At 37.9% G+C, this 19,765-nt stretch overlaps 1 protein-coding gene across 1 annotated transcript in view; it reads right to left on the bottom strand.

The window, feature by feature from the left end:
* The window catches only part of CFAP58 (cilia and flagella associated protein 58), a 59,785-nt gene that overhangs the window by 31,232 nt on the left and 8,788 nt on the right, over nucleotides 1–19,765 (bottom strand). The window contains exons 4-11 of the mRNA XM_026117438.2: nucleotides 19,571–19,727; nucleotides 17,284–17,478; nucleotides 14,939–15,076; nucleotides 12,601–12,760; nucleotides 11,644–11,726; nucleotides 10,296–10,487; nucleotides 6,338–6,499; nucleotides 3,134–3,280 (exon numbers count right to left, since the gene is read on the bottom strand). Coding sequence (XP_025973223.2) covers nucleotides 3,134–3,280; nucleotides 6,338–6,499; nucleotides 10,296–10,487; nucleotides 11,644–11,726; nucleotides 12,601–12,760; nucleotides 14,939–15,076; nucleotides 17,284–17,478; nucleotides 19,571–19,727 — 1,234 coding nt within the window. The remainder of the gene's footprint in view (nucleotides 1–3,133; nucleotides 3,281–6,337; nucleotides 6,500–10,295; nucleotides 10,488–11,643; nucleotides 11,727–12,600; nucleotides 12,761–14,938; nucleotides 15,077–17,283; nucleotides 17,479–19,570; nucleotides 19,728–19,765) is intronic.

Here is a 19,765-nt window from a genome sequence, read left to right as displayed (position 1 = left end):
AACTAGTAGAGATGAGTTGAAAGACAGGCTGGGATGTGAGAAAGAATAGCTGCCCTAGCTAGAGAGAACAACAATTTATGATATCTAATCCTAATTAGCATCAACTCAGAACAGGCTTCAGACTGGAATAATAGAGGTGGCAGAAGTGGTGGAGAAGGTGGCAACCAGGCATGGAAGGGCAAAATTAACAGCTTTAGCAATTTTTTAGTTTGGAGGATGGAAGAAGACAACTAGGAAAAGAGGTGCTGCATCTAAGCAAAGGAGAAGTAATGCAGTGTTAACAGTGTTTGCACACCACTAAATTAAACTTAGACTGGAATTTGCCCAGTAACTCTAGCTTACTGTCATGACTCTAAAATTCAAGAAATGTTATTTGGAGAGAAAATAATAAGGTCCTGTTGGATTATTTGGGATTTCTAGCATTGCTAGGCAATTAGCTCCAGCCAAGACAGAACCAGCTGACGTAGATATAAAAACTTTTAACTCTTGACATAAACAAAAGAAAAACTGCCACAACTCTGACTCTTATAAAGGGTGATGTTCAAGCTGCCTTTTGAGAGAGAGCATCTCCAATGCTGAAAGAATGAGGCTCTGATGAAGGCTGCACCTGCAAAAAACAATCATTCAAGACAGAAACAGTTCCATTGTCATAATAAAATACCTTGTTCCATTCTTGTTTTCTTTAATAAAGCTCTCATTTTCCCATATGTGCAACAGTCATATCTCTCTTATTCAGTGCTGGATGTTCATCAGAATCCATCAGCTGAACAAAAATGCAAGCCACTTCATATTGAAATGCAATCAACAGTGTGCAAAAGCTGTCTACAAATGTAAAACTGCTCATGCATTTGGCATTGCTGGATAATATTTTTTTAATATATTAAAATTCTATGTTCTCCTTATGTCACAAAAAATATGAGTTGTAAACAAGATGTGGCATTAGATGTTGGCAGCAAACACTGATATAAACAAATCTCAGTGGATTGCATTAAGTTAATATAAATCTGAACTGTCTTGTACAGTAAAGAATATAAATACTTTTAGCTACACAAGGGCCCTACAAACTAACAGGACTCTGAGTGAAATTAGTCGTGCTAAAAACTACATAGAGTACCAACATCTGTGTACATTAGGTAAAGGAAAAGGAAAAGAACATACACACAGTTACCAAAGAAGCAGAAAAAGGGTCAGGTCTGAAGCTCCTGTAAATCAGCACAGCTCACTTGAAGTTGGTTCAGAGAGTTTGTAAGAACTGAAGAACATTCAGCAAGAAAGAAGAATCCATATGGGATCCATGCCAACATCTCAGAACAAATTCAAACCAAATCACTGTTTAGGTTCTGAAGCATTCAAGAAAGCAAAGGGTTTTTTGTATTTGTTCAAGAGGTAGGAGGAAAATACAAATTTTATAAAAGGCATAACAGGGACTGAATACAGAATGTTGAAACAATAATAATTCAAAGGTTTTACATTCAGATTTCTGGAAAATGCTAAAAAAAACCGCATCCATGAACACAAAATATACAGAAAACCCTTGACAGCAGCTGAAACCTGGAGGACCACTGGAGGACTTACGGCTTTTATATTCGTACTTTTCAACACTCGGATGTTTTGCCAAACCAGCCTGATCTGCAAACCTGTATTGTGGCCAAATGAAACCAAAAGATAGCATTGTAGTGGCTTTAATGGAGTTTGGATGTTTCACTTACCATGATTACACATTTTTAAGACACTTACACCAACTAAGCCAAGCATAAACCCAATGTGTGTACAATTTCATTCCTCAGTCCTCTGTGCTTTATCGCATCCTTTAAACTGATTTCCCAGGAACAGCTTGCTTCCTTCACATCAGTGCAAACAGGACAAATTAAAGCTGGCTTGCTACACAAATAATTGGGTTCTTTGGTGCCTGTGCCAATCAGTCCCCTCTTTGTATTCTCCTCTGCTTTACAGTTCAGCAGAGACACTCAGGTAAAAGACCACAATGCCCTGAAGCTAGTCACTAATGTGATGTCAGTCCATGGACATACCTGCTAGTGAATAATTGAGTGGGTAAAGCATGTAGCAATCATGTGTTTGTCAAAGTGCTGGCAGACAACTCTGAGGTGATGAGACAGAACTGGGGACGAGTTAAGGCAGAAAGCCGCACACAGAAAATGAGACACTGTTTGACTTCATCACTGATGGAACAACTCTGAGACAGATCAGGTAGAAGAATCTAAATTCATCACCTTTTTACAAAGCCCTATTGACATCTTGTCATAACTGTACTGTGCTGAGAGGGGCTGAAAACCTGGGGAGTAATTGGAGCATAGCAAAAAATTGACAAAAGAAAACATTGTGGAAAGTGGCTGGGGATTGTTCGGTTTGGGGGGGTTGGTTCGTTTGCTGTTCTTGGGGGTTTTTCTACTGCTAAGTGAAGAGAAAAACGAGCTCCTGCGGACACTCTACCTCCTTAAATCTTTGGAGAGAGCAGCAAATCGGGTTAAGATATCGACACAAATCTAATAGCTTATCCAAGGAGGAGCTGCAGATAGTGCTGAAAAAAAAAGAAACAGAGCATAAAGCTCAGATTTCCTTTGATTTAAAAACATATTTTTGTTTCTTTATATGATACACAATAGTAAAATAACTTTCTTTCTGCGCACCTACTGGACACTACCTAACTCCCAGGAGATTAATGCTTGTTAGTCACATAGAAACACAGGGTTGTGAAATACAGTATGATGGAGTTAGCAGGTAAAAGCAGCAGAGAGAAAAGGTTAAAAAGAGGAAAACTGGAATTTTAAGGGGCTACATTAAAAAGTGCTACAATCAGACTACCCCAAAAACCCACATTTCTGCACGCAAAATGGAACTTTTAGTTCTCCAAAGAGAATTAAAGATTCCAACAGCTAATCCAGGACCTTCCTGACTATAATTATTGGCAGATATTAAATTCGTCAGATACATGGAAGATGTGTTTAATTAATACGTCTAAAAGGTACTGAGAGTTTGTGCTTCAATCACAGAATAATTTTTTAAATGCAACAAAGCAACTGCCACAGACTAATAATATGATATAGTCTGTGCAATCATGTTGCTTCTTTCTCAGAGAGTCCTGAAAACCATCCTTTGTAAGCAGGGCTCTGACCTTCAATGATTCCTTCTCCCTCTCTGTTCGCTGATGTTCTAGATGTGCTTTCACAAGGGCTGCTTCTTTGGCTGTTATCTCCTCTTTCAGCTGATCCACCTGATGTGTCATAGTTTTCAGTTTTTTCTTCATTTCTGCTATCTCATCCTAATAGGATAGAAAGCATGATCACGAAGAGGGATCAAAAAAAAAAGAGGAGTAACTTTGTGTTTGAGAGTTCAGGTTACTTTGACATCAGAAAATGCGACCACAGCGTTTGAGAGCAGTTATGCGGTACTTACCACAAGACATTACTTTCTAATGCAAAAGAACAAAACAATTTCATTAATTGATAATTTGCTGTTTACGCTAGCATGACATTGCAGTAAACAGGCCTTTAAAAGGCACATTGACAACAATAATGATCATTAACAATGGGTATAATAAGCCATTTTATTTAAACTACCAGACACATAATAAGAACTAGCAGTCAATCCAAATTAATAACAATATTCTGATCCTATCCATCTATTTTCATGCTTCTAGTAATGTGTTTTTCAAAACATTTGTGTACAGTTGTGCACAAATGTTCGGGGAGAAGCTGGTTTTGTGCAAATGAAAGTACCCATGTGCCAGATACCTACCTGTCTGCAAGTGAGTGTAGCAAATACCTGTCTTCATTTTGCCATCCTTTATGTGCTATCTTGCATTTTAGAGGAAAGAATGTGTTCAGAGATAGAAAAGTCCCTGACATGGGAATACTTAGCACATACTTTAGGCTCAAAACATAGAGCAGTAGGCCAGATAACACTGCAGGTCACAAAGACTACTTCTACTCAGCACAGAGGTGCCTGCCAGTACAACACTAAGAAACTTTTTCGACATATTCCAATGATTACATGAATTGTGACACAAAATGGAAGCTAACAAATTCAATCCACAAACAGACAGCTCTTGTAGATCTAGTGGAAGTAGCTTTCAAAGCTACTACTCCTCTGCCAGAGGCCACTACCTCACAGAGAAGACATCATAACCATTCGTGTGAATACATTCTGTTTCACTACAAAACCGGGTTAGCTTAAATCCCTTTCAGTGCTATCCACCACAGATCTGGATTTACTCAATAGGTGAATGACGTTTTCTTGCATGAAATACTTAACAAAGTTAAGATCATGAGTCATGGTACTCTCAACAAATGGTACTGAGAAACTAACATTAGACTACTGATTAGTAGTGGATAGCTTGACATCCCTCAAAAACAAAATCCACGGATTCCACACTTATTTGGCCCATATGCAGTCAAATAAATGAACCAGAAATACATGTAATAAATATACCGCTAGGCCCACCTGTTTGCATGTTCAGTCACTCCTCTGAATGCAAAAGTCATATTAAAAGCAATCTTTGCTAGATAGCCTACAAACCTATTCAATACTACAAAAGGACAAAAAGATATTTAAAATCTGGTGCCCAGATACATTCCCAAGTACAGTCCTACTTCTGTATTCAGTGAAGAATAAGAAGAACACACAATTTTTGCAAATAGGTTTCCTAATCAACTTGCTTAAACAAATGAGCTCCTAATGCCAAAAGAAACCCCAAGGATGAAAGCATCAGATATTTATCTCATGTTGAAGGTCTGCCAACCTGTTTTTTTCATGAAATTTTACAGAGCTGAAGATTACAGTGCTCTGGAGGCCACTAGCAATGTGGGCAGGGCAACAGGGGCCTTTTCGTATTAAGCGATCCAGAACTACCTACATTCTGCTTTATCTAAACAAGCTTGTGCAAATTTGTTTTACTTCCCAAAAGAAAAAAATAATTTAGCATAGTTTTTAACACAACCTCCCACTCCTTTTTTTTCTTTCATGGTTGGCTGGCCTGTTACTGAACTATGAATGGCCATTTTTTCCATTGCTATATATGAAGTGGTGCGAGCACAACCGAAAAGATCTTTCAGCCCCAGCTGTCTTCTCACATAGGGCTTTCTACAAAGCTTTTACTATAAATCAAGTAAGCTATTAAAGTCTAAATAACAGCTTCTAACAACTGAAACCATGAACAGATTCCTGTAAGCCCTATGTATATACATATAACATGCAAAGCCTTACAAAAGCTACAAAACGAGCTGAAGAGTTCATTGCTTCATTGTCGAACTCAGCACATACCTGCCAGTTCCCTGTAAGTAAACAAATTTTTGCAGTATGTTAAAAATTTTAAAATCAGTTTTTCAGTTTTTCAGCCTTATTTCAGCTGAGAGATTGTTTGGGAACAGCAAGAACCCCAACACCACTTCCACCGACAGGAGGCAGTAAGAGGACGACTAAATCATTCCACATAAATGGTATATGAGTTCATTCCTAACCAAACCAAGCAGAGAGTACGACAGGAGCTCAGACTGTTCATTCCTGTTTGTTTCTCAAGCAAAACACCTCCATCCTGCTGCCTGTTCAAACCAGAGTATAAATTTGTAAACTACTATATTCGTTTATGTTATAAATCCTTATTCTCAAATAACCCAAGGCTGTAAATCACAGCTATCCAAAGTCCCAGTCTCTGCCAATTATAATGGGATTCGTGCAGTGCTTTAGATCTTTACATCAGAGTAACAGAGTGTATTCTTAAGTGATTTTATCCTCTTCTTCTAGTATTGTTAGTGAGATTCCCAAGGAAAAAATAATAATAGAGAGAATCATTATCTGAGGAAAACGACACTCCCTGAAAGGAATGAGCTGGAGGGAAGTATTTATTTCTGTCAGAAAATTCTACTTGGGCCCAGCAAGTTTTCCCTCTGCTTTCTAACTCATTAATGACTGATGCACAGTAATTTGCATATGCATATAGGGCTAAGGAGGCAATCTTTTCCCATTAAACCGTATTTCCCATACACCCAGACCAATCCTACAGCCATAGAACAGAGTAGAGACAGGAGCGAAAGGAAGAAGCTTCCTCTCTGATAGAGCATTATGAATCCATAGCTTCAGTGTACCACGATCTTTATGCCTGGTTTGAAGAAGGGATATTGCCACATGATGGTTGCAAATTCCAATTTGCAGTCCAAAAAGATATTGTCCAGATAAACAGTCAGGGACCTAAAACATTAATTCCCCCAAAACACATGGAAATGCTCTTCACCCAGTGAGTTTTTCTTTCAATAAATTTAAATTAGATTAAAAAAAAAACAACAGCCAAGAAAGAATTACAAGGAAAAAAGTTTTCTTCTACCTTAGCTTCAATCAGACTTTTACTGTACAGATTCCTCTCTGTTCTCACAGCTTCACATTGGTTTTGTTGCTGCTTTAATTTAATCTCAGACTCTTCTATTTTCTTCTCATAGTCACAGATCTGCATTTCCCGCACTTCAATATCTTTCAGGTGCTGGAGGACCTGGAGCGAAAAGAAGGAAATGAACACGATTAAACTATCATCACAATATTATTAGGATAAGACCGAGTTTGTGATTTTTATCTAAGGTGACAAGTTCAAATCCCTGTGGTCAGAAGTTGTAGCTGTAGCTAACATCACTACAGTCCAAGTATAAGTTTAACCTGTCTGAGTAGCTTATTTGGGGGAAGATTTTATTTTTATCTCATACCTAGCTTTTATTCGAGAATAAAATTTATAGATGTGCACATAGTTCATTTAAAAATAAGCCATGAAAACATAGCGCGTAAGCAGATTCAAAAAAAGTCACTGTAAACAGCATTCATCAGGAAAAACTTTAAGCCATTTATAAAGCAAGGCCAGATTTTGTACATTGTTCTGGATATCAACTGTATGATTAAAAGGATAAAAATGCATATAATTTTCCAAGAAGTCCTGCACATACTCCTCTAGTGAGAAATACAGTTAAATTCTAACAACCCAGCTAACATCTGATCACAAGCCGCTGATGATCACAAACAGTTGATACATAATTACAATAACAAGAAATTCAGTTAGTGAAACTTGCATTTGATCTAAATAAGCAGGAAATCACCATTAATGGCTTCGATGAAGGACTGGAAATAATGAAGTGAGATGAGCTAAAAAGAATGTGGGAGAATGGACTGTAGAGAGAAGATGATGACATGCATTGTCAAAAAATGAAAGTAGAAAATATGATAGACACCTTTAATAAAAAGTTACCACCATAAGAATAGGAATTACTATATTAAAGGAGCAAAAATACAAATAGTTGCTAATCATCATGCTGGGCTGCTTAGTATGTTTTTTTAAAAAAAGTAGTATCTTTCATCCTGCTGTATAAAGTTGACAACCAAGGAGCACAAACAAGCAGTATTCAATTGGAATTCAACATTACAAAGAAAGAAAATTAAAAGAAAAAGAAAATTATGAAGCACGTCTGTCAGGAACACCATTTTTCAGGTTCACTGCATGAAGGAGAAAGAATGCCACCTTTCAAGACAACAAAAAGATCAAAGTGTTTAAAAAAAAGCTACGCATTCATATGGACAAAATTTGGGAGACAGAACCTCTTTGAAGGTAACAGTTTGAGTTGAGATTTACATTCATATGTCAAAGCAAAAGAATATAATAGTGTTTACATCAGATAGCCAATAACCGCAAAGTTTGCTATTGGCAAAGTTGTTGGCTGAGCATCCTCTAATCTGACTGAGTTGATGGCACTCAGATTTGGTAATGAGTTGCCAAAGCTCAGCAGAAAATATTAGATATTCAGTTCTCTTCTGCAGCTTCACACTTTTTTGTCTGTGTGCTCAACTACCTTTTACTGTTTGTTACCTATTTAGCTCAGTGAACCTACCCAAGAACTCAGTAATGGTACTGTACTTACTTGCTCACCTTTATTTAACCACTCTGAGAAGTCCTGCCCATTGTCTTAACGGTATGCCCGTTGAGCATTAGGGTTTTCCAGAAACGATGCATATTAAAAAAAGGAAATTTGTGTCTGAATTTTCTTGGACATGCTGTTAAACTTAAAATGGCTTTTTTGAAAAGCAATGTTTCAGAGACTGTTTCTGTGCCTTCTCGTAAAGCACGGTCAGGGAACACTTCAGGTGAGACTGAAGTGTATGCTTGACTGCTTGCTTTCCAGTAGCCTAAACCTGCCACAGGGAAATTAGGATTTCAGAATCTAAGAATTCCAAGTGAAAAAAGGAATATTTTACTAACACTTGTAGATCAGTAATACAGACCACACAAGCAGGAGCAAATAGGCAGATTTTTCTCTATTTGTGGTGATTAATCTCGAAGTAACACTATTCAACAAGTAACATTGGCTTAAAAATGGTACAAATGAGTAGTCAATCAATCAGGCCAATAATTGGGATAGTAAGTCTAGCATGACTTCTCACCATTAAAATCCTTTACCATTGTGGATATAACTTTGCTGGCCCTATCCATCAGTTACTCAGGAATAAATGAAGATTTTGAAAGAGGAATTCTGCGGCTTTATAGATTCAGTCATGCCATAAATAAACAGACAGCTTTCAGAGCCAGAATGGCTCTGTCTGCCTTGTTGGAGTCCCAAAAAGTCAACATACATGCAATACCAGCAATTCCACAATTCAGAAGGTGCACACTGAGCTCCTTTGGAGGCTGCTTATTCCTCCTAGGTGGTAAAAGGTGATGGAAGAGCCTTGACTGGTTGTATAATCACTGTCCATCAGTAGCCCACTTCTCACCACTTGTGAAATGGTTCCTGTATTACATAAGCTGTGCCTCAGTTTTTCAAGATACCCAGCTGAAGGGATCAAATAGTGAACCTAAGTATAATCTAGTGGATATAATAATTCTCATCCTCTCACCTCTTTTTACCCCTTTTCCCCTGTTTTATCCTTCCAAACAATGAGTAATTTCATACTGGGAAACTGAAGAGACAAGATTATTGTTTCACTTGCTTCCTGCTCAGTACTACTCCTGCTGCTCTTCACCTGCAAGATGAATCAGGATTTGCCCCTTTAGTGAGCCACAGAGGCATAAAACTCCTTTGGAAATTTGCAATCTCAAAGCAGGCATCATTCTACAAACAGCACAAGTGTCACAACCTATTTACTGAGGCTCTGCCTTGTAATAAGTGTCAGAAAGTTTGCACCCAAAGTGGCAGAACAAAAAAAAACAAAACAAAACAAAACAAAATAAGCAAACGTGTCATTTTCACCCTCAAAATATTGTGAGCAATCCTAATCAGAACTGAAAGCAATAGCCTTGCAGTTCTGAGTGTTATGAATTACTGCCTGGCCCTAGTTTACAAAGATCTTAACTCATATCTATATTGTTAGATGCAGTATGAGGGAAAGATGCAAAATATGACTTTGCAACAAAGACAAATCTCACTTCTGTGGAATATTATTCCAAGGAAATGACACAAGGTAAGCCAGACAAGGGAACATGCATCATTCAAAAATGATTTAAAAGCCCCTGGTCACATGAAGTTGCCAAAGGTAATTATAAAGTAAGAAGATAGCAAATAACTTGTGAGTTGAAACAGCCTGAAAGCTAATCCTAGTAAATCAATGAACTTCTTAGAGGGCCCTTCAATATGATCTTCAGCAATTAATGGAACATGTTAAAATCATACTCTTGAGCATGCCTTCAGGAATAAAGTTTTACATAATAATGGGCAGCAGACAACACAAACTTTAGGCACTGTTTCTCTGCAGATGTTCCCAGAAAACCCCTCTTTTGCTGACTAAATTGAATATGCTCAGAGGTAGCTGATGTTTTACACATGTTGGAATTAGTCCTTCAAAATGCTGAGTCACTTATGAAGGTGCTGAGCACTGTTAGCTCCCAAAGGCTTCAATGGAATTTGAGGACACCAGCAGTAGCAAGATAAGGCCCTTTGCAGATAAAACAGAAAAATCAGAGAGTAAGTTCTAACTGCATACAAGAGGTTTGATTGTGGGACTCAGCCATAAGAAGGCAGAGGCCTTGGTTTAAACACCAACCCTAGTTTCATTTCCCAAATGAGAGGTGAAAAAGAGAAATACGTGGCCATACTCCAAGCCTCTCATAGAATACACACCCATCCATGAGGTCCCCCAGAAAGACCTGAAACAGAGTACGGGGCACTATGCACTGAGAAGTAGAAATCTTTGTAATTTGTCTGAAGGAAACTGATGTAAGCTTCCTCCCACTGGCATGCAAGGAAACCAATATATGATCTTTATAGTTTTTAGAGTAAGAGAGGTAAGAACCTAACACAAAAAACTGTTCCTACCTTCTGTTTGAGTTCACCTGCTTCATTGATGTAACTGTCTCTCTCCTTCTCCAACTGGTAGATAATCTTCCTTTGTTTCTGAGCTTCATTCTTATAATTCTGGATTTCTTCTTCCAAGTTCTTCTTGGATTGTTCATGGAGCTTCACCAAATTCATCTGCTTTTGAGTGGCACCAGTAGCCTTGACTAAGTTCTGCAGAGGAGACCACAAAATAATGACTCTTGAGCTGCAAGAGCAACACTGCCACTACTATGTCAAAAGAAAGTCACTGTCTAAGTGAATTATGGAATTCCCACTGTTATTATCCCTTACTTAATTTGCTCGGTTGAAATACTTGAGCCTCAAATGTGAGAAAAAAATTTAACTGAACTGCTATTGGCAGTGCTTTTTATGATTTGAAGCTAAAACGCTAGTGTCTGCATTACAGAAAAATGGATAGGATTGTTAACAAGAAGATATAATGAAGGATTGGACAAACTTTATCAGCTTCAAGGCATTTAGATTGTAAAGCATGCCAATAGCCAGCAAAATAACAAATGAGCTCAAATACTCTTCCTTCGCATTTCCTAAATAGTGGGTTCAGACTGTAAATTAAGCAAACTTTGCTTAGAAGTTGTGCATAGAGATTAAACAGAGAACACTAAGATACCATCTTTACAAAATCAATCTTCTGATACATCTTTAAAATTTCTTTCTGTACTACAAAACAGTTGTTTTCTCTCTCCAAAATCTGAGTCCCTGCTAGAGTCAAGGTGCAAGACAATGAATCTGTACTAAGTGACGCAACTCAGAAATCATCTTTTAGCATTAAATTTACTAGATTCCACTTTAGGTGTGTCCATAAACATGAGATGCTATCACGTAGTACAAGAACCTTGGACTGATAGAAAATGATCTGTACGAGAGAAAGATTTAAAAGGAAGGTTTAGAATTAACACAGCCTGACAAGCAGATATCTGATGTACCAACATTTTGGTTTTTTACTAGCGCAGTCTCAATTTGCCTAGCTTAATATTAAACTTCGTATGATACAGTGAATAAAAGCAGAGAAGTAATGAACTCAGGATATCAAATGACAGGTTTGCAAAAAAGGTGAACACGTATCACTTTTCAACTCCCTGATGGTTTGTATGTTAAAACTTAGAAATCTCTTTTGTGCTTATGAGTACTAATACTATTGCAATGCATAGAAAAGAAGCACTATAAGCATCGAGTTAAGGAAATCCATGTCTGACTCGGAATGTTATTTATTCTACCATATATGTGTTTCCCTGTGAGGGTTCAAATTACAGACATTTCATTTTCAAGGCAAGATATCTGCTTACCAGTATTACCAAAGCAAGCTCACCTTGTTTAGTATGTCCCTTTCTCTCACAAGCTCATCTATGGCTTTCTTGTCAATCTCTGCCTGCTTTTTAGCAGCCTCCAATTCTAGAAACAAGGAGGAAAGAGTATAAATCCTGGGTTCAAACTGTACACTGGTAAAAATACAGAAACACCTAGTGGACTTTTTAAAAAGCCTTAATGTTATATGACCCGTTCAATTGGCTCTGATAAGGTTTTGCAGACTCAGGTATCAGCTAATGATGTTAACACTTATTTGGGTACTTAGAAGAACTCAGGTACAGTGATTAATAATATGGGGACTCATTATATTTGGTTGTTCAAACACAGACACAGTACCACAAAGAAGGCGGATTTTCAGAAATCACGGAGCACACTGAAAATCAGAATCTTTCAAGAAACTTCAAAACAAGTATCCAAAAGTTGAGGCACTTCCAAAAATAGAGACTTTCAGAATTATTCTAATCTCTCTATGTCAAATCCAGCCCTCCCATGAAACAGTGTGATTCTATTGGGTTCAGTGGAATTAAAATTACTTAACATGGGTCATGATTAACATTGTACATATACTATTAAAATATTATTAAAAACTGAAAAGAAATATGGTTTCATTACATTGTAAAATTAATTAAAACCTGCTACACTAACACTGCAGCTAATGAAAGGCAATGCACTGGAACGCTAAGAAATGAAGGCAGGTTGAGGGCAACTCTCTACGTGACATGGCACAAATTGGCACACCTTAACACTCAGTTATGTCTATTGTATTTTCACCCCATACATGCTGCACTGTAAAAATCTTATAACCTTAAAAGCTTTATATAAGGCTGCTCTACACTCCAACTGTTATTAATATAGTCTCATACTAGGCACTAAAGGGGAGTAATCTTAAGAGGAAGATGTACTTTGAATGAACAAATAAAGGATAGAAGACAGATCTATTCATCACTTAGACACCTACCTCTCTCTAGTCCAGACATTTGGTTTTTTAGGGTGTCTCTCTCATATTCTGCATCAACTTTCTGTTCTTCTGCAACACGCAGCTTACTCTGGAGAACATCTCTTACTTTGTTCAGCTTTGAAATTTCATTACGCATCTGAGTCACTTCATCATCTCTGACCTATAGAACAGCAACAAGGAATGGGGAGAGAAGGAATCTACGAAAAGAAAATGCCTCTCTATTGAGTATATAGTTATTCTGTGCAATTCAGTGCCCCAGGAAGAAAAGGCATAAGTGCTGTGGGTGGCTTGAGAGAAGATGATTAGATAATTGAACCCTATTCAAAATAATTTAAACAAAGCCAGCTAGGGCAAGGAAAATGATAACCAAATCTTACGCCTCAGGGCCTACAATGATCAATATAGAATCCTCAGCTGCAAACCATACACAGCACTACAAAATTAGTCCTGCAGATTACATATAGTCAGCTTTGCTTTCCTAACAAGTGACAGTGACTGTGATGAGAAAGATATCTGTAGTATGATGTGATACAGTAATTCTCATGTCCCTAATAGCAGGTATCTTCTTATCCCCATCCCTGTTATAACCCATGGCTTTAAAGCAAAAGCTAAATGTAGCATTCATCTCATTTGCTATGTAATCAGAGGAGAAACTAATCAATCAAAACACTGCATGAAAATGCAGGAACTGGTTACCAGGAATTACAACCAATAATCATAACAAAAATACATCCTGTGCCTTTCCAGGAGTAAACATAACTTCCTCATATGGTTTCAGTGCCTTCCCATAAGGCATGCTTTTACAGCCATCACAGACTACAGCATACCAATTACAGTCTCAGACACTGATTCTGTAAGATGGAGAATCCTTCCATGTGAGTATCTCCTGGGAGGACACGAATCTCCACAACTTTTACTGACTACAGTAACCTTCAAGAAATTTATGAATACTTCGACAGTTTGGGCTGCCCAACACCGTACTAGAGGTGCTTAGCAGACTGCAGGATTAAACTGCAAGTAGAGGGCCTCTCATGACTGGGGAAGCTTTAGCAACTGGCATAAATAATAACTGGGCAGGCATCTTCTAATTTTTTTCCCCAGAAGTTCATGCGCGTGACTCTATAAATTCCATCAACTTTTTCTGAAGTTAGGAATAGATTATAGAACTAAAATCCTCTTTTTAAAACACTAGAGCCCCATACTTAAAGCTCAGTTAGACACTTTGTAAAGCTTTAAACAATGATGATATTGCTAGAAAGATAAAGCCAGATGACCTGGAGGACACGGTAATTAGTTTCTTAAACAGGTAATAAAAATGTCCTCTGATCTGCCCAACAAAATACAATAAAAAACAAACTTCTACCATACAACCCATTAAGGATCCAAATGAGGATCTTCTGTGTCACATTAGTACTGAACTGAGCTTTTAATCTGTCAGTAGTAAGTTTTTATCATTCTGACTAACAGTGTCTACTCAAAAAAGCTCTCTGTTGGCAAACAACCTTTTTATTTAGGTGGATGGTTATACTTAACTAAAGCTTGATAAGATAATGGTTTTCTACCCTATTTTCTAACACACTTAGTGTTTTAACTGCAAAATGCAAGACATGGTAGCCATAAAGTAATAACAACTAACAATTAGGCATAACCCCTTATTCACAAATGCTCTCAAACTACCCCAAAAATCATATGCAGGAATCATTTAATCCTCCTCCAGCTGAAATTCAGCTACCTCTGGAGTGGTACAAAACTGTTTAATAATGTAAAGTCAGTCAAGAAAACCATTTAGATCAGAATGTAAACACCAGCTTATTTATTTATCTATGTTTAACTTCTCTAGCTGATTCGGGGTGGGGGGGATAGTAGTGTAGGAAGCAACTCCCTTTAGTGGAAGATATCCAGGATACTGTTCTTACAATGTATTACTATTCATTAATGCATTTTGGCAACATTTAAGTTTTGCTAATCACTATAAGAAAGTCATTGCTCTTATCTGAAGATTATGCAACCCAAAAAAAGACTCTGTGCTTGTCAAAAGTACCACGGGTCTTCTATGACCACAGCCTGTTGAGCATTTTGGTTTATGTGTTGTATGAAACACAGCTCCAGCAGCATGAGTACTCTGCTTTTAGGTGGTATGGTTGGAGTTTACACCATGGTACTCACACAGGGAGAATGGCGCCAAATGAGAGCCAGATCTACTCCTATAATCCCCAGATTTCCCCATAAGTACCAATTGGGAACCATCGGCACAGGAACTGAGAGCATCCTTGTCCCAAGCGGTATGACTGCAGTCAGTGATACGGCTGATAAGATACCTACGTCTTCTGGCACTTACTTTCAGTTCCGCAGTCTTCCGCTGGACATCCTGCATCACTTCTTCAAACATCACATTGTGCTGCTCACTCTCTTGCATGAGCTTATTATTTCTAATCTGAAATTGCTCAAGTTCCTTGCCAGCTCTTTCATTCAAGATCTGTTAGATTAAAGAACAATCCCATTAATTCTTTCTAATCTGATTACAACATCTACATACACATGAAGGCAGAACCTTCTGTCTCCCCAGGAGATATAAGCTGCTGCAGATTGTTGTCTTGTTAAAAACCACTCATTATTGCTGATGGAATTACTAATGTGAAATATGATAAATGCTCATATTGGCTAGGGAAAATGATAATTTCTAATGAACAACACAGACGGTGTCATTTCTTTCTGGGAGCTTTGTAGGTCTCCCTCACAGGTGGTAGATAAATATTTTAATTCCTGTTTGGCATTTGGCAGGCATCACGTAACACAACAACTTGCTGTATATAATCACTACAAATGAATATGAGATTCAAATGACTTCAATCAGCAGAGAGCAGGGGAGCTCTTCATCTGAGCAAGCAAACCTACATTAACATGCCTATAACATTTCTCTGAGCCCACGGTTTGCTGAGACCAGGACACAACCATTTTCCTCTCTAATTTGTCTTCAGTCAAAAGCCCGGAACGGCAGTTTCATAGTCTATGTGGAGAACATATATTTCAATTTTGGAAGTGCCAGTCTTTTCTTCTGTTTGATGGGACTTCCCCTAACAGACATTACACCATAAGTAAGGAAAGAATGATCATCATACTTTTGAGTTTAAGCATCCATGTGTGACAGACTGATAAAGTCAATATGTACTATGCTCTTAAAAAAAAAATAAAGGAACGGAAGCAAGATCTCCCTCTCCTAAATGCATGCAGAGAGCAAAGACAATGTAAAAAGTGAGAATACTGTTTCTTGTATTACAAATGTCAGGATTACATGGTGTTTCAGGGGTTTCTTGGGTGGGATGAAGCATATAGTTGCTGTATCATACCATCTTCACTATCATGCAAGCAAGGATACTTTATTATAAATTTGAGCAGAACAAGGGCAGGCATCATAGCCAGCTACAACTCACTTGATAAACAATAACCTTATTATGTTGCAATAGCTCAATCACTTTTGCTTGCACATCTGTAACCTGAGTCTTGCCTATGCTTTGGAGAGCCTTTCTGCAGTACACAATGTAGTGCCTCCATAGACACCTCATGAGCCAGCAGGGGCAATGAAGATACTAAATCACCTGGCCAATTAGCCTAGGCACTGCACTTTATGTGAACTACTAGCGTCCAGGATAGGTTGAATATCCCTAAAATCTGCATTTAGAAAGCTTAAAAGGGACTATAGAAAGAAGGAGGAAGAATGGAATGGAACCAGGAACTGTAGATATCCTATTTAAAAACAATGCGATTATGTCAGCAGATCATGGAGCTCTGCCCTCAAAAGCTGCATCCAATTCAGTCATACTCAGAGAAATAATCAATCTTCTCTTTATCTCTTTATGTGAAGTATTTTATCAAGATTCCATGCTGACATGACAAAATAATTGTCACAGGCCTCTCCCCACACCAATTCAGGGACCTGAAGGGAAGAAACAGCCATAAATTTACGAGATGCACACAGCTCCCAAGGAAGTTTCCCTCAAGGTAGGATTGTTTTACAGTGATGAGATCTCTTCTGCCATTTACTGAAATTGCTTCTCAGAGAGTTTCTCAGAGTCAGGGGAAACAGACTGAAAATCTGAAAATTCAAACTCTTGCAGAACACTGTGTTAGGACATTTCCAGATAAAGTGTTTGGAAACAGAAGGGGGGAAATCAATCAAAAAGGTGTACTAAGACAATTCTTTGCCCTTTGACAGGAACTATTCCACAAGCTCAAGAGGTAGGTAAAAGTTATTGTGACAGAGAAGAAAGGACTCAGAGGTAAAATGACTTTACCAGAGGTACTATAGTCAGTGGCAAAACTGGAAATATATGCCAGAAACTCAGCCTCACAGTCTCCTGCTACTATCATAAGATCATCCACGCTCTTCATGGATTTTGTCCTATTTGTTGTGGTCTTTTCAATATGATTGCCAATAATGTCATCATGATCCAAGCAGAATACTACTGATTTCTGTGAGGAATTCTATCTGAAGTCTGACGGCAAGCTTTAAATATTTATTTATTAATAAAATAATATGTATATTAAAATGAACTATTTATTAAAATGTATTGACTTCAGAATAATCTCCCTCACTCTCCCTTCATGAAAAAGTCAGTCTTCTTTTTATTTTGAAATTTGACCCCAATCTTAGACCTGATGAATATAGTGTGCCACATACCCTACCTTCTGCTCTTTCAGATGCTGCTCCACTTTTAGTTGCTCCTCTTTGTTTTTCTGTATATATTGCTGTAAAGTTTTAATCTCAGCTTGCTTGTTATCCATTTCAGCCAGAAGATTTTTCAGCTCCTTCTCCATTTTTTCTTTCTTTCGAGCCTCTCGAGTTGCCTCGTTCTGACGTAACTGGATTTCTTGCTGAAGCTGTAATAATAGACAAGACAAAAGTTAAAGTTCTGGTCCTTTTTATTCAGGAAAACAAGACCTCTGACCTCACTTTTTACTATGCCTAATTTTGAAAACAATGGCTTCTATATTACTGTATCCATTACTAGATGGAATACGTAAGATCTTCTCAGAACTAAGTATGTTCTTCACTGGCTGAACTAAAAAACCTACATGAGGGATTCTATTTATTGATGACAAGAACTTTTTAAGCATTAGTCACTGCATCCAAGCAGAAGGGCCTGATAGAGTTCTGATGTAAAAGCTTTCCTCTGGAGATAGTGGCACAAATGGATTTTCAGTTTTAAGTTACCTGTACAGATGTATTTTCTGAATACAGAGTTAAAACTAACTTGGGTTTCATGTTATATTTCAAGTATTTTTATTTTGATTTTTCTATCTCACCAGCAGAAACACTTCTCACAACGATTGTAAAGGAAAGGGAGAGACGTCAGAGCAGTGTTCATTTTCACAATTGCTCTCAATCTTTCTGCTCTCAAAGTTCCTCTGCAGGAACTTTGAAAGAGGAGCTTTCTCTCATATATAATAGGCTGTCTTGTGACTTCTGTTCTCTCCCTCCTCAAAAATGTGATGGAGCAGAATCAGCAGAGAGGAGCCACAGGAGGGTTGATCCACATGGAAATGTTGAGTTCATCCAGGGACAAGCAACTGAAAGATGCTACTTGCTGTGCTAAGCCTGAACTAAAAAGTCCTTTTCCTCTGAGTCCGCAGATGAAAATTTGCCAGAACTGTCTTCAATAGGATCTTCAAAAAGACAAAAGCAGTCCAAAGTAAGTAATTCTGAAGGAAAATAATTTCATACTCGGAGAATGGGAGGTGGTTCCACATGTAACAATCCTGTAAGCCTAATGGCTGATGAAGTAAATGTCAGAAGATTTAAGATGGCAAGATTCAGTAAGTTTTGATGGGAGTTTCACTCCACCCTCTTTTCTGCAATGCCTCACAATGCTCTCAGAAAAGCAAAGATTTATATTCTCTTGTACTACATTCCCAACTACCTGCTTTAGAAACAGAAATTAGTATTGCACATGGAACCTGCGCTGATCCTTACTTTTCTATTTGTGATTAATAAAAAAAGTAAGTCAAATACTGTTCCCATCTCTCTTTTCTTGCTGTTATTTTTTTCAGTAGTCTTTTTCACTTTTCCTCTTTCTCCTGCTGTCTTACTCCAACTCCTAGCTACATTCTGCTCTACATTCTTTTATTCCTCATTATTACATTTTTATACTTTGATGTATCAGAGTTTTCTATCCCATTTTCCACCCTCTTGAGCTTTCTCTCCATTTAGTGAGTACCCTGATGATTCTCAGCCTTCTGTTTCTCTAGCTGCTATACACCTTTAAATGAACATATATATATCACTAAGTAAAGAAGACCCTTCTATTCAAATGGTCAGAAAAAGAGAGAAACAAACTTAAAGAGGAGACAAAAAGAGCAAGGCTGAGAGGGAATATAACTGCTCTCTACAAACACTAGGGAAAAGAAAAATTATTTGAGCTAAAGAACAGTACGTTTAAGTTAGTATGACAAACAAAGTAGGAGGTCTCTATCCATCAGAAAAGTGAGGTTCTGGAAAAGCCTCCCAAAAGCAGTAGAGGAGCAAACAGCCTAATTAGTTTTTAAGTCGGAATTTGATATCTTCCTGAAAATGATGATATGACATCATACAAAAAACAGTGTCAAAAGCAGGAGACCTAGGATAACTATTCCAGGTCTATGTGCTAAGTAGTTGTTTGGAGGCAGGAGGATTTACAGTGCCGAAGAAAAACATCTCCAGTATGAAAGAGAACTATGATTCAGGCAGAGAAACCCAGGCGCCACTCAGGGTACTGAGAAACTGGTAAACGACAATATGCTTTGCAAAAGACATAGCCTAGAAATACAGCAAAATATAAAACCCACTCATAACAGACTCCTTGCTGAGAACTCTTGAAAAGGTCTGAGATGTGAAATAACAGGTAGTAGCACAGTAGTCAATGGAGATTAATTGCAAAGGTGGAGAATGGTGCAGGACAAAGCCTAAAATCACCACCAGGTGACCTGCACTGACCTGCATTATGGATTGATCTGCCTCAGTTTTTGCTCTCTCTGTATCCTGTTGCTGTTCTGTGGCTTGAGTTAGACTTTCACGTAACTTCACGACCTCTGACAAGAGCTGGTCTCGCTCCTTTGTTATGTCTTCTTTAAATTTCAGCAAATCCCGGACACTAGAAGAAAGGAAATAATAGTCGAGCAGTGTCACAGA

Source organism: Dromaius novaehollandiae, chromosome 6 (assembly GCF_036370855.1).
Source record: "Dromaius novaehollandiae isolate bDroNov1 chromosome 6, bDroNov1.hap1, whole genome shotgun sequence".
Lineage (NCBI taxonomy): Eukaryota > Metazoa > Chordata > Aves > Casuariiformes > Dromaiidae > Dromaius > Dromaius novaehollandiae.
This window is presented reverse-complemented; position numbering and strand designations above follow the sequence as displayed.